General features: G+C 38.6%; 1 protein-coding gene across 1 annotated transcript; it reads right to left on the bottom strand.

Annotated features, from left to right (window-relative positions):
- Positions 1-2,888: 2,888 nt before the first annotated feature.
- LOC103436505 (autophagy-related protein 2) lies at positions 2,889-13,696 on the bottom strand. The gene is made up of 15 exons (XM_008374939.4): positions 13,199-13,696; positions 11,534-12,606; positions 11,172-11,320; positions 10,575-10,738; positions 7,277-10,453; positions 7,080-7,192; positions 6,750-6,957; positions 5,963-6,076; positions 5,006-5,113; positions 4,785-4,917; positions 4,288-4,487; positions 3,912-4,108; positions 3,721-3,795; positions 3,513-3,612; positions 2,889-3,146 (listed from the first exon to the last, which is right to left on the bottom strand). The coding sequence occupies exons 1-13, from the start codon at positions 13,400-13,402 to the stop codon at positions 3,723-3,725; spliced, it is 5,913 nt and encodes a 1,970-aa protein (XP_008373161.1). The 5' UTR covers positions 13,403-13,696; the 3' UTR covers positions 2,889-3,146; positions 3,513-3,612; positions 3,721-3,722.
- Positions 13,697-13,900: the final 204 nt, after the last annotated feature.

Raw genomic sequence — 13,900 nt, 5'->3', positions numbered from 1 at the left:
CAAATTGATTTTCAGTATTGTTTCTTTAAACCATAAACGACAATGTCCTCAATTAATTGTGAATGCACTAATTAACTTTCAGATTTTCCTAAGTTCATTGAATTGGATGGACAGCGCATCGCAGCCAAATTAGTCTTCTCAAGTTCTATATATGAACAACATGATAGAGATACATATCAAAATCACTAAGTTCTATGAAAATCATAAACATTGACAAGGCATTCATAACTATGAACTGCATGATACTTCTGCCAAGAATTTATTTACACGATTGTGACTAGCAATCTTCACTACTTATAAATATAAGTTCATAACGATTAGGTGAAATTCCCTAATATTTTAGCATCAAATCGCTGCATACAAATTAAGTATGCATCCTTAATAAACACACAAGAATAAGTTCTCAATAACGCAGATAAGTAAATCACATTCATGTTTTACGAAACAATAACTGAAGGTAATCAATTCATATAAAACATATGTCCATGGCTCCGAATTCATCTCTAACTAAAAAGGAATTAGTTCCTCATATTCACAATAATTGAAAAGCAAAGTAAAATAAACATGGAAACGAAACGAGGGAAGAAAGAACTTTGAAAGTCTCCAATGGTTGCAGGTGGCTTGCGGCACAACCCTCATCTTCTCCAATGTAAGCCATGGCAAAGTCTTCTCTCCTCCAAAGCTACGGCACTTGATGAATTTTTGTGTATATGGTGCGAATTATGGTGTAGAATATATGGGGTGTGGTGGTCTGATTTGTGCGCCATAATGATGTATTTATATGCTAGGGTTTGCGGCACCAATTTCTTGGAGGACAAGGATAGGGCTCGGCCCAATCCAAGAGGAAAAAGGACTAGGGTTTTGGCAGAGTTTAGGGTTTCTAGAAGAAGAGGGTGCGGCACCTTTCTAGGTATTCTAGAAGGAGTGTGTTGTGGCAGGTTCTTAAGCTTCTAGAAGAGGGAAAAGGCGCCACCTTTCTAAGGATTCTAGAAGGGGTGGTGCGGCATAAGTTTAGGGCAGGGATAAGCTTTCTAGAAGGGATGCTTCCAAAAAGGGGGTGGTGCGGCATAAATTTAAGGCAGGGATAAGCTTTCTAGAAGGGATGCTTCCAGAAAGGGCTTCTAGAATCATGGATAATGCTCCTTCCTTCTAGCTGATTCCTCATCTTCCACGTCTTGAATTAATTTCTCCATCTCTTTAGCACATTCCTAGACTCATTTGGTCTTAAAAAAACGTCCATTCCTTGTGCTCCACATGCATTCAATCCATTCCAACCCAAAATTGCTCTAAAATGCTCCAAAATGCACTCTCTTGCCAACTTTGCCAATTAGACCTACAAACACGAAAATAGCTTAAATCACTATAATAAACAGAAACTAACTATGAAAATGCAAGAAAACAAGCTAACTAAGTCGCATAAATATGCTCCTATCAGGCCTTTTTGGAGTTCGGTTTCGGACTAAATCGGTACAATTCGGAATATTCGATATTTTTTTCCAGCCATACTCCTACCTACTTTTGTAAGGCTCATGGAGATTTTCTCTAATCCCCTCCATGTTACATTTTACAGTCCATTTCTTCATAACTTGACATCAATTCCACGATTCTTGTACAACCCTCGTCCAACCATACCCTTAGCACTAATCAATCAACACAAAATTAGGCATACTTTTATTAATGATGAATCTCGAAGTTCGATTCCCATACTCCCTTGCCCTAAATGTAGATATGTCATTGATAATATTTTGGTTTAGGAGCTGCAACTAAAGAGGGCGAGGAAGTGTCGGGAGGAAATCAAATCGCTAACTTGTCAAACACGTAATTATCAAAGATATTTGCAGTTGTTAGTTCTAGGGCTGGGCACAGGCTGAGCTAGGCCCAAATTTGAAGGAATTGGATTGGAACTAGTTAAAAATGAAATTTTGAAGGAATTTGATTGGAACCAGTTAAAAATGAAATGAGACGGGACGAGTTAGGTTTTGAGATTTCTGAATTTGAAACCAGACCTTATTTGGCCCGTATGAAACGGACCAATTCGAACCAAGTCCATGGGTCCAATTATAATTTTATTTTATTTTTTTGTCAGCACAGGTGGGACGACCTCGTTGAGGTCGTCTTCCTCATCAAAGCTTTGTTTGCAGGAAGGATATGCTCTTCCGCATATGAGCTCATTTGCTGACCAGCATATGCTACTAGATATCCAACTTGCCTACCTATTTAGTCTTATTCCCATAGCTGTCACGACTCCACAAGCCTTCCTGCAATCAGTTTTGATTTCATTTAAAAATAAATAGGGCAAATCCATTTCTACTATTCAAGAAAGTGATGGGGTGATGTTGGTAGCGACGACGGTGCTGTCGTCGAGGAATCGAGATGAGTGGCGTTGTCGAGGAATCGAGATGGTTGATGCCGTCAATGATGAGGGTGATGATCATGATCGGTTAACCAGAGATCTAGATGCCGATGATGGGGTGGTGGTGGTCGCTGCGGCGGTGGTGCGGTGATGACGATGGATCAATGGTCTAGGTTTCGATGATGTCGTATAGGGAGATAGAGAGGATTGGGAATGATTAACAATTATCCAATATCAATTGTCAGAGAAACAATCTCATCCAACAATTGATATTGGATAATTGTTAATCATTCAATCTTATTGATTACATTTTAAACGGGCCGGTCCAGGGCACAGTTAGTCTAAATATTAGGACTCTCTAAATAACAACGTCCCGCCCCACCTTGATCCGCAAGTCCTCTACCCGTTTGCCCACCCCTAGTTAGTTCTTTATCGGGACATATGTACGAATAGCTGAATAAACAAAAGAGGGGCACCCTTGAAAAAAACCAAGAAAAAGATTAAAAGGAGATGATCCACAAAGGCACAACAAATCTTCCTGACTAGCAACCTTGCCCATTGAGAAACAATATTTGAATAAATATTTACAACAAACACAAAGCAACATACACTTGATGATGCCTTTTAAAAGAATTCCTAACTAAGCCAATCGGACACTATATATATCTACAACGTCTGTTGGGGTATGCCAAGAATTATGAGCACTATTTGGAAATTTACATTTTGTACAGAACTACCAGATGGTCTTGTTCCGATGGAAAGAATCCGGTACATAGTTCCAGTAACTGTACACCTGCAACCGTTAGACTGCACGTAACTACCTTGAAAATCAAGCCACATTTATGAAAAAGAGAAATCATATAGACAACAGATTATCTGTCCAGGATCATGCTAAGTTAAAGATATCTTGTCCATAACAATAGGTGCCTGATCCTCGGCAGCTAATAGCTACAGACAATATTTCTAATATAGCAGTTTCTCTGTTTCCCATTATCTAACAAAGGCAATCGGAAATTATAGTTATAAAGGCTTTAGTCATGAGCAACTGACATCATTACTTTTCATAATTAACACCCGATTTGAGAGACACACAAACACACAATCACACAAACGTGTTTTGCAAAAACTTTATTTAATATGGACAGAAAGTTCAACTCACATGATACATATGTTATAATGCAAGAATAGATGGCGCGTTCCTGATCTCCTCTTCTCCAGGAATACAGGAAGTTCAAGATTTCAGTCGCGAGTTTAATCACCTACAGTAATAAAAGAACAACAAACAAAAAGTAAGCTACCAATCTGGGATATGCAATAAATATTCCGCTGAAAGATAGCAGTATAAATCAGAATTTATTCGTTCGAACCATTAGTTTTGTTCCCATGGTTGAGGGGGGCCCAGATATTTCTCAATGGACTCTTTCTTACGCTCAGGATCAAGGCTGCACGCACGAGCACCACAGTAAATCTTGGTTTTAGAAATCAATGTGTCAAATATATTATGAAATATTCTTTATTGTCATAATAAACAAAACAAAATAAAAAATGCAAGACTGACCTATTTCTGAAGCCAAGAAGAGCGCAGTGCACAGCACTAGCACAAGCAGAAGCCGGAGTTATAGCAGCTGCAGGAACTGCCCGAGCAGCAGTTGCCAAAGCTGGTCCTGCACCAGCTCCACGCTGGTATTTTTTCAAAGGAGTCCGTATCAGGGCAGAAGCAGATTTCCCCAGGCCATCACTAAGGCTTTCATAAGCCTATCAAAGAAAGACAATTAACTTGTTTTCAGGATCATTTTCTTTTAGCCAACAGAACAGCTCTGGGTTGAAATTTCAGATTTTGAAAGAACTAATTTTTTTAGTTCCCCGCAGTATTGGGAATTTAGGACAACTATTTCCAAATATTTGCAAGCAACTTCCAAGGTTGGAAATTTCACCTGATGAATTCCTTGTTGAGCATCTATAGGTTGATTAGATCGAACGTTGGTTTTCATTTTATGTGGTACAGACCATGGCGCAGAAGGAATGCCTGTAAGTAAATATTCCGCTTGGAGCAAAATATCATATGCCCCGGCGGCCAAATGTACTCCAAGTCCAACAGCTTCAAGAGAAATACTTCTAAGAAATGCAATTGTACCTGGTAGCAAGTAGCCCCATCATGGATACCAAAAATTATTTAATTATTGACAATGTACCAGTGACAAGTGACGACACGGCTTTATATACTGTTGAATAACCAGAAAGTACTCATTTATCTAAACTCAGTTAATTGACATTGAAGTTAGATATAACCTTGAGTCAACGATCAAAATTAAGAGCTACATATTTTGTTTCTTTTGTTTTTTTGTTTTTAAATACTTCAACTAAAACACAAACGCCCAAAACTGACATGCACAGGTTACAGAAGGAAAACATTTGAATGAACTCAACTTACCTCTTTGCATTCCCTTAAGTAGTTTTTTGTCCTTCCTGTAACTCTCAATTGGCAAAGAAACCAACTTCCTTGCACCAGCACTAACTGCTACCAACGACCGAATTGTTGGAAGACCTCTCAATATTTTATGAATCTACATTATTAAAGAAAACTTGTTATACATCCACTAGCTTTTGAAGGGGGGAAGAATTCCAAAACAGTAAGGGTAAAGCCACTAAAACCTGATTTTGAGAAATCTCTTCTAGCCACTCTCCTATAATTGTCTCACATACACTGCCCCATCCATAGATACCAACAGCATGAACATGCTTAAGCTGTAGCTCAACGCCCTGAATTTATTTGTGAAAGTATGGCCAATAAGTTCCTCAGTGAATTTCAATGAAAGAAAATTTAAACGAATGCAATGGAACGCACAGATCAGATAATTAGACATCAGGGTTTGGACTACTAAACTTGCTAGCACAAGTAGAATTTAATTTCTATCACAACAAGATTCTGAAACAGAAGCATAACAAGGATGAACAATACCACCGAGTAACAAACAAAAAATATCAATGGCTTACACATTAAATAAACATCGCACTTCTTTGAAGTTTTTTTAAAGTTATGTCCCACTTCGTTTAAGTTTTTAAAGTTATAAAAACATGTATCTGCCTGTGTGAGTGCATGGGGTATATGCATTTATATCGAGTGGGCTTAATTGAAACCTTTCTGTTTATTCACTCCAGAATTTCAGACCTCCAGTATATGGTAATACATAAATTTTCCAAGCTTTTTTATATAAGAAAATGAAAACTAAAACTCCAACTTCTTGAACTCAAGTTAACAGATAGGACAATAAGAAGCATAAACCTAAAGACAAAAAGGATAAGACTCATTAAATGTTTTGGATAAATGGCTAAACTTTGCATACTGGATAGGAAAAATGAAAAAGTTGGAAGACTAATGCCAAACAAACAGAAGCAGTAGAATCATGGAGTCATGGTTTACGAGGAAGAACAAAAAAATATAATGGGAAGCAATACCAGGAGCAAAGCATAGTATCCTTCATGACACTATATAACAATTTTGTGTCTTTTCACAATCAGATATATGAGGACAAATAAGTATCAAGCATAGTCTTTTTATACCCTTGTACAAAACCTCATAATGTTCAATATAAGAAGCAAAGTATTTACCTTCCATGGAACAAGATTTACAAGTTCTACATACTTCCCGCCTCTTAATGCTGCCAGATCAACACGGCTGGGACTGTAGTCAACCCGAACTAGAATAGGCCATATATCGAACTTCTGAAGGGGAAAAACGAAAATGTAAACAGTTGGAATATGTATTCTCACATTATTGTTTAGAAAAATCACCAGGCATAAATTCTAAAAAATAAATTCTAAAAATGAAATAAATTATGTAACCACATATTGAAATTTGACATAATCAGAGCAACCTAGAAATGCCCAGGTAGCAAAGACAAATAATTGGATGTCAGCTGCTTTGCTATGCTCAGAGCTGTCTGTTAGTTGAAAAGAGAGACACAAAATAGTGCATCCCTTCACATAATTCACATACAAGAGCATAGAGATTTATGAGCATCACCTCCTACCTGAACGGTATCTCTCTCAGGATCTATCATCCCATGAGTTTCATTGACTGTTTCTCTGATCCATCCAGAAAAATTTGATACCACTCTTTCGTTTTTATTTCTCTAGTTTCCCATTCCTTTTTTTTTCCCTCTTGAAGAGAGGATATAATCATTATAATGGAGATTGGCTTTGAACATGCCCTGAGGTAATACATGTTTGAGGACCTCAGCAGTCTTAAAAAAATAAGGATGCAAATGACCCATTTTACTGGGAAAAGGCTTAATGAAGCAAGACTGATATTTCCCATGCAAACACACATAAAGTTGTAACTAGGTTGAAAGCTAAAAACTCAAAGCACACCAGGGAGGACGAGGAAACAACTTGCCTGAAAATAAGGAAGAAATGCCTCCTCTTCAATGGTATGCCCTGCAAGATCATTACTTTTTACTGGCAAGACTTTTGAACCATCAGCATCTTGATGACCACCCGGAGAATGATCAGTTGAAGAGCTCTTTGCCGCAAAGAAGTTAATGAGAAAATCAAGTTGGGACTGATGAAGATGCAATAGCATGGGAAGGAGTGCAACGCGTAACCTACAAGGAAATAATATAAGAACCAAGACTCGAATAATACTGTTAAATCACCATCATTCCTAAGCAGATTTGTACAACCAACTTAACCATACACTAATTATAATATAAAGCAGAAGGGATACCGATACTCTTCAAGAGGAGTTAAAGGATCTGGTCTGACAGATTCTAAGTCCAGCTTGAATGCTTTCGAAGATGATTTTCGAGGTCGGTCCTTTGAATGATAATATCCGAGTACCTTCCAAACAAAAAAGATAAATAATTAATCAACTCTGTAAAGCACAAAAAGTAAAATTTTCGTGTGAAAGTATAGCAGGTTTACCAGTTTCCAAGGAGCCTCTTTGCTCCTGTCATATAGATAAAAATCTTGAACTGAAAGAGAGAGCTTAGATACACAGATTCCACCAACAGGAAAAATGTCATACTGAAACTCCATTCCGGATAGTGCAAGCTCTAAACATACAGTAGCATCCCTTCCGCTAAAATCCACTGATCGCTGACCAGTTGATCTAGAATCATGCCAGTCTGACCCAGAAAGCATTCTCCACCTAACATCAATGTTCTTAAGAAGTACACGTCCAATGGCTTTTCCAAAATCATTGCACTTTATACCTTCAATAAAAGGAAGATTGTCTTCGGCAGATTGTGTCATACTATTTTCACATGCTTCAGGAATGTGGTTTTCTAAAATGCTAATGGAAGTACCATACCATCCATTACTTTCTCCTCCAACATCTCCATTTATGAAATTCTTGGATTTGCATTTTACAATCTCATTCGATGATTGTCTGTTGGCAGATAATTCCGAAAGAGGCCGTAAATCAGATAAACAATACCCTTCTATTAACTCCAGAACATTACCTTCTTGTAGAAATGATGTTTGACTACTTTCCAACTCTGCTTCAGGCACTGACCCATCATAAGGTGCACCAAGTGAAAGAATATCAGGAGTTGCAATGCTGGAATAATGAGCCTCTCCAAGGTCTTGATCAAATGAGATACCAATTTGCGACTCAGAATGGCAGGTCTGATTCTTATCCGAGAGAAATGCATCATCACATATCTCATCCATTAACCCAACCAACTGAGTTTCACTCTCTGTAACTGCACCAGCAGTGTGCAATTGAGAAGTTGCTCGTAAAGGATCACTACCACAGTTCCTTGCTTCATCATGAAAACCTCTGCTCTCTTGTTCCTGCTGTACCTTATTCCATCTAGTCTGCAAGTGCATGACTGATTCCTCCATGTCAGGGGCAAATATCTGTTGAAGTTGGGCAGCTAAACGTAACAGACTGGACATGGTGTCATGGCAAGTTTCCACATAGATGTGAGATTTTGAACATTCTACCTCCCAGAGAAGGCCACTATTACAATTAGTTCTCAAAGTTGCTTCTACCAGTGCCTCCCTGGCAACTTTAACATACCCAATCTTGTGAAGATGTACTGCACTATAAATGCCGCCAACATCCTCAGGCTTTGACATTAAACGGAGGAGAAGCCCAAGATCTTGCACTCTTATTCTGTAATCATTTTCTACTGAGCCTGACCTGGTTGAGTTTGAAAGATTCAAGGAAGATGCAGCCAAAAGACAAGAAACATGTTCCTTACCCATCTCTTCCTTGACATATGAAGAACTGGGCTCAGAATCTGAAGCTTCACTCCTGACCACCACATTCTTGAGGTAGGGCTCATAACTTAATCCAATATCAACCAAGTTAAGAACAAAGGAAGATCCGCGAGGTGCACTAAATTCATCCTTTTTGTTACACTTTTCCGCTTCATTTTCACAAGGAATAATGAAAAAAGAGCATAGTGCATCTGCCCAATCCAAGCGACCACCTAATGCAACAATTGTGGCACATCTGACAGTTACAGACGTAGAACCATGAAAACTTTTGGGATCCCACAAATGTACAATATCAGAACCAGCTAGCCTGGAGGATAATGCATTAGAGCCCCCTCCATCACCGCGTTTCATTGTTGAGTTGCTGCACGCAATCAGAAGAAACTCCTGATCAGGAATACCAGTTATAGAACCCCACAATTTACCTTCACCATGGGCCAGCCAGAAAAAATTGGCACCTGATATACCTCCAATATTGGAGACAGACAGCATATCTAGCTTCTGAATTTTCAGTTTCAGCTGATGCCACGACCCAGGAAGTTCACTCTGTATTGAGCTTTTGACAATCTCCTTCACATCCAGGCTAATCAAAATTTCAACAGAATCACAGCTAACAAGGATAGATGTCTGGGATGCGGAAGATGCTTCCTTAAAATTGACTGAATCACAGTCCGAGCTCAAGTCATTTAACATTTGATCTAATAGACAATATAAACCTCTATATTGAGAATAGTCCAAATTTATTGAAACAGAGGGTAGACAAACATGTAGGGAAAACGCGGAGCTCAAGATAATCTCCTGTTGAGTTTGAGAATTCAAATCTTGCAGATCTTTAACAGTCGATACTGAAGCAAATTCATGATCTTTACCAACAAATTTAGAAATGCTCCTTGATTCCTCAAAACCAGCTAAGCACTTGGCTTTCTTTGCTATCCAAGGGCCAGTCACATAACCCTCCTGCCAAAGCATACTAATAACAGATAGACGGCCCGTACTGTTGCTGGCGGACATTATTTTTTTTGCAGCAAATGTATGCCTCTGCATGTTTCCAGAGCTGATCCCAGCATTATCCTTATTTGCAGGACTGACGAGAAAAATGTCCAGATTACCAACATTCAAATGTAAAGAACGTGTGGCTGTTGAAAAATACATTTTCTCTGACCTTGCATCTAAAGTTGGGCCACGGTCTTGAACACCTTTGTTAAAATTTGATGGTGAAGAAAACTCAAGAGCAATAAACTGATCCCAGGAAGAGAAGCCTCTAACATCTTTACCACCTTTGTCATGAAAACAGAGAATTATCCTTGCATTAGGAATCAATATATCACCTCGCTGAGTTTCTGTTGAAGACAAGGTCTTAACACGACTAGAAGATCTTCTAAGATCCCCATGAGATGATCCATGCTTCTTATTAGAGGACTCAGAAGAGAACTCAGTCTGATTACCGTTCGTTTTGACAGGCTTTCCCACTTCATTAGACAGTTCTAATAGCATATTTAGAAAAGAGAAGTCCACCCAAAAAACAAAATGTGGCAGTTTCAGTGAAAATGATGTCCTGCATAAACTCCCATTTGAAGTACTAGAACTCACAGTAAACTGACAGTGAGTAACACCTGAAGTTTTAAGCAATGTAGTTCTGACTACATCCTTGTACCCAAATGGAACCTCTACAACTGTATCTTCAAAAGATGAGGGAAGCAGTGGAAGAACACTTTGAACATCAGCTTGAAGATGTTGAACCGAAAGAGTATGGCTGTTAATATTGGCATTAGACCTTTGAAAGCCAAACTCAGAGGTATCTTCTTTGTAACTTGAGTAATTAGCAACCTCAATATACTCCATTGTTCCTTTGAACCTTATCTCTTGGGGGCATACCTGCGGACCTTATCAGATGTTTCAAGTTAGTGTTGTTGACAATCACGTAGAACCAAATAACAGGTATAAATCATAGACATCAAACTCAAAATCTAAAATATACCCCAAGCACAGGAATTACCTGCGTAACAAGAAGGATGTCTCGGCATTCTGCACCTAGGTACAGAACATCTGAATCAACCCCCTTATTATCACAAAAATGCGTCTGCTTTTCATCTTGAAATGAAAAGACAACAGAAATCCCAGCTAAAGCTGCTTTAAGATTTGTTTCAACATGCTGCTGCTCTGTAGACAGATTAAAATAAAAAATTCCAGTGACAAATGTCTAGAAGGAAATAAAGATAACAGTATGAAATCTTTACTAGCATATCAGAGACCGTAACATCTAAAGACTCTACAAATCAAGAGCTTGTACGTCTCCAGAAGATAAACTATATTTCTCGTATTTTTTAACTTTCTTTCATGCTCATCCTGAATGGAAATGTAAGATATCCTATATCTAAAAGCAATTAAGACATACAGTCTATTTTAAGCAAAGTTTCAAACTGAGTTCAACAACCTGGGTACAACAACTTGACACCACAAATATTCCTAACATTTCAATGATTATTGATTCAGTTTTTTATATAATAATTTACCCAAAAAAATTTAAAATAGATATGCAATGAAGTAATTTACTTTAAAACTTCTAGGTTGATAGGGTTCATATTGCACTCACCAGGCGGAACATGCAAAGATCCGGAAGCAAGGCTCGATGCAGCTGTGATAGCAGTGAAAACAGAACATGTCCAGTTCCACATCCCACTGTTACCTAATGCTGATTGGGAACTTCTCATTCCATCAAAACATTCAAAAAACTGATCCACACTGCAAAAAGACCAAAAAGTGACTATGAGAATACGAGATGCAGACAAATAAAATGTATAAAGTTTGTAACATGAAATGTTACGTTCAGCAATACTCAATGTGACAACAAAATACTCAATAATAATGAACTAAACAACCCTACACATCTCTGAAAGTTATGTCAGCTGCGGTTCCTTGATAAAAACACTGATAGCAAAACAGAATAACACTAACCTTGCGCCAAAATCAAGTTCTTCAATACCATCTTTTTTATTTTGATGGATGAAAAAGGGTACCCAATCTGATATAAGATGTGACCCAGGCAGCAGAGGTTCAGCCACTGATTCTTGCAGGGTAAAAGAAGATGATTCAGTCGGAAAACTACCACAACTTGGCCTCACCTTATCTGTTGTCGAATAAACAGACCTTGGTGAAATACAGTGAGATGTTGAATCAAGATAAACAGAATCTGCTGGCTTATGATTGGTCTTGTCTTTCACCAGATTTTTGTATTTTTCCCAAGCAAGTAAACTCCATTTAGTTGTGCTGGGCTGAAATCTTAATTCTAAAGGTTCAATAGAAACATCTGCATCTACTTTACGAATGTCTAAAGACCCATTCTTCCAAGGTATGCTTAATTTTATATTCCCTGAAAATCCCCCTCTTTTCCCAACCAATATTGGAGTGGTGGCACCCGGTGGACGGCACTTTGGAAAAAATTCGTCAAATGTTCTTTCTGACTGGCACGGACTGCATGTTTGATTATCAGCATCATTCATTTGAAGCAGCTCAAGCGATGCTCCTTGAAACTTGACAAAGTTGGTCAATTGACTAATCCCAAGAAAGTTGTCAAATCTTGCATCAGAATTTTGACTATCATCTTCAGAAACACATGTTCCACATTCTGTTTCTAAAATTCGAAGCACCAAGGTTGAGGAACACCCTAATGTCTTTCCATTCTTCTCTAAACAAGGATCAAATGCAACAATCAACCTTTTTATCGTTACGTGGAAGCTCGTGAGAAACCACTTTACCATCTTTGCAATTGTTTTAACACCTTCATGCACATCCCTGGAAGCAGATTTTGCAGCATCGTCTGCCATGTCACCATCTAACGTCCCTGGGTTGGCATCCTTATCCAGGTTGCAACTTTCGGCACTAGCTGGTGAGTTATTCTCTGCGCACAGATTTAACACCAGCTCCAGTTCATCCACTTCAACCTCACAACCTTTGCCCTTCCAAGGCAGTCTAACTAATAGGGAGCCAATAGATCCTTCTTTTATTATCACCGATGCTGCTGCACCGAACTGTGGGGAAAAAAAAGTTGGCCATAAGACAACAATTAAACATTAACAATTTCATGTATAAACTTAAGACGCAGTTAACAAAAGTACAAAAGCTCTCTAAAATCCACCAAAACTTAATACGCAAGTTACCCCAGTTATTGAAAACTCACATAACATCCAGTTAAGAAAAGCAGTATTCATATTCTCATCATTATAACATGAATTCTGAATATTTCAAAACCACAACTTTGCGTCGAATCATTTGAAAACTCACAAAATCCTTAACAATTTTCAAACCGAGACTATATCGAAAACTCACATAACATCCAGCTAACAAAAGCAGTATTCATATTCCTATCATTATAACATGAATTCTGGATATTTCAAAACCACATCTTCGTACCGAATTATTTTAAAACTTACAAAATCCCTAAACAATTTTCAAACCAAGACTAACGAATTCGGGTTTCAAACTTCAGCCACCTCAAGTGGGGCAAAATTCATATTTACAGAAGAAATACAAGGGTACCATAGTTGTATTTTTCTTTTATTTTCTCGGCAGCCAAACACGAGTTAATACCAAAACCAAACACAGAAAAGCGTGCGTACGTACATTCTGATTAAGAAAATCGACGTTAAGCGCGAGGTCGTTGAGCTGAATGGTGCCCTCGGAGAGCTGGACATCGAGCTGGTCGGCGTCGATGTCGCCTAATATGAACTGCCCCAACTTCTTCTTCAACAGGAACTTGCATACTCTCTTCACGGCCCACCGCGAGAACATCGCCTCCGCCGACTTCGCGATGTTCCACGGAAACATGGCCGCCGACTACGAACACGACGACAGCAGCGGCGGCGGACGAATTCGGAATTGAGAAGAATTTGTGGAATTAGGGTTCGGGGAGGGGAATTTAGGAGGGTGAAACGGCGCGTTTGGAATTGGGGCGGCTGGTAGGTCGAGGTCGAACCCTCATGATTTTTCACAAGAATATTGCTTTTGAGTTTTGATTTTGATGAGGTGTAAGAACGACAGCGACGACGACCAAATTTTGTTCTCTCTATTTTTTATTATTTCTTCGGTTTTCTGGTCTCTCGCGGGTTCGTAATTTCGGGGAATATATAAATAGAGGCTTAATTGAATTAATAGTTCTTTAGAGGGTAGATCATGTGATAAAAAAGAATTAGGATTTGAGTTCATGTGATGAAATTTGTTAGCATTTAGGCCCAACATTCAAATTTCATCAACTACCCTTGTTAGCACATGCATGAACGAAGCTTAGCTTAGGCTTAACGGAGGCGGATGCCCCCACTCAAGTAT

This window comes from Malus domestica, chromosome 05 (assembly GCF_042453785.1).
Source record: "Malus domestica chromosome 05, GDT2T_hap1".
In the NCBI taxonomy this organism is placed as follows: Eukaryota; Viridiplantae; Streptophyta; class Magnoliopsida; order Rosales; family Rosaceae; genus Malus; species Malus domestica.
Note: the sequence above shows the minus strand (reverse complement) of the source record. Positions and strands in the feature narration are given on the sequence as shown.

Excerpts from the sequence above, each read along its gene's own strand:
- LOC103436505 (XM_008374939.4), bottom strand. The coding sequence starts at position 13,402 with ATGTTTCCGTGGAACATCGCGAAGTCGGCGGAGGCGATGTTCTCGCGG. Across the intron at positions 4,918-5,005 it reads AAGAGATTTCTCAAAATCAG|ATTCATAAAATATTGAGAGG; the intron begins GTTTTAGTGGCT and ends TTAATAATGTAG. Across the intron at positions 3,796-3,911 it reads CTTCTTGGCTTCAGAAATAG|CCTTGATCCTGAGCGTAAGA; the intron begins GTCAGTCTTGCA and ends TCGTGCGTGCAG.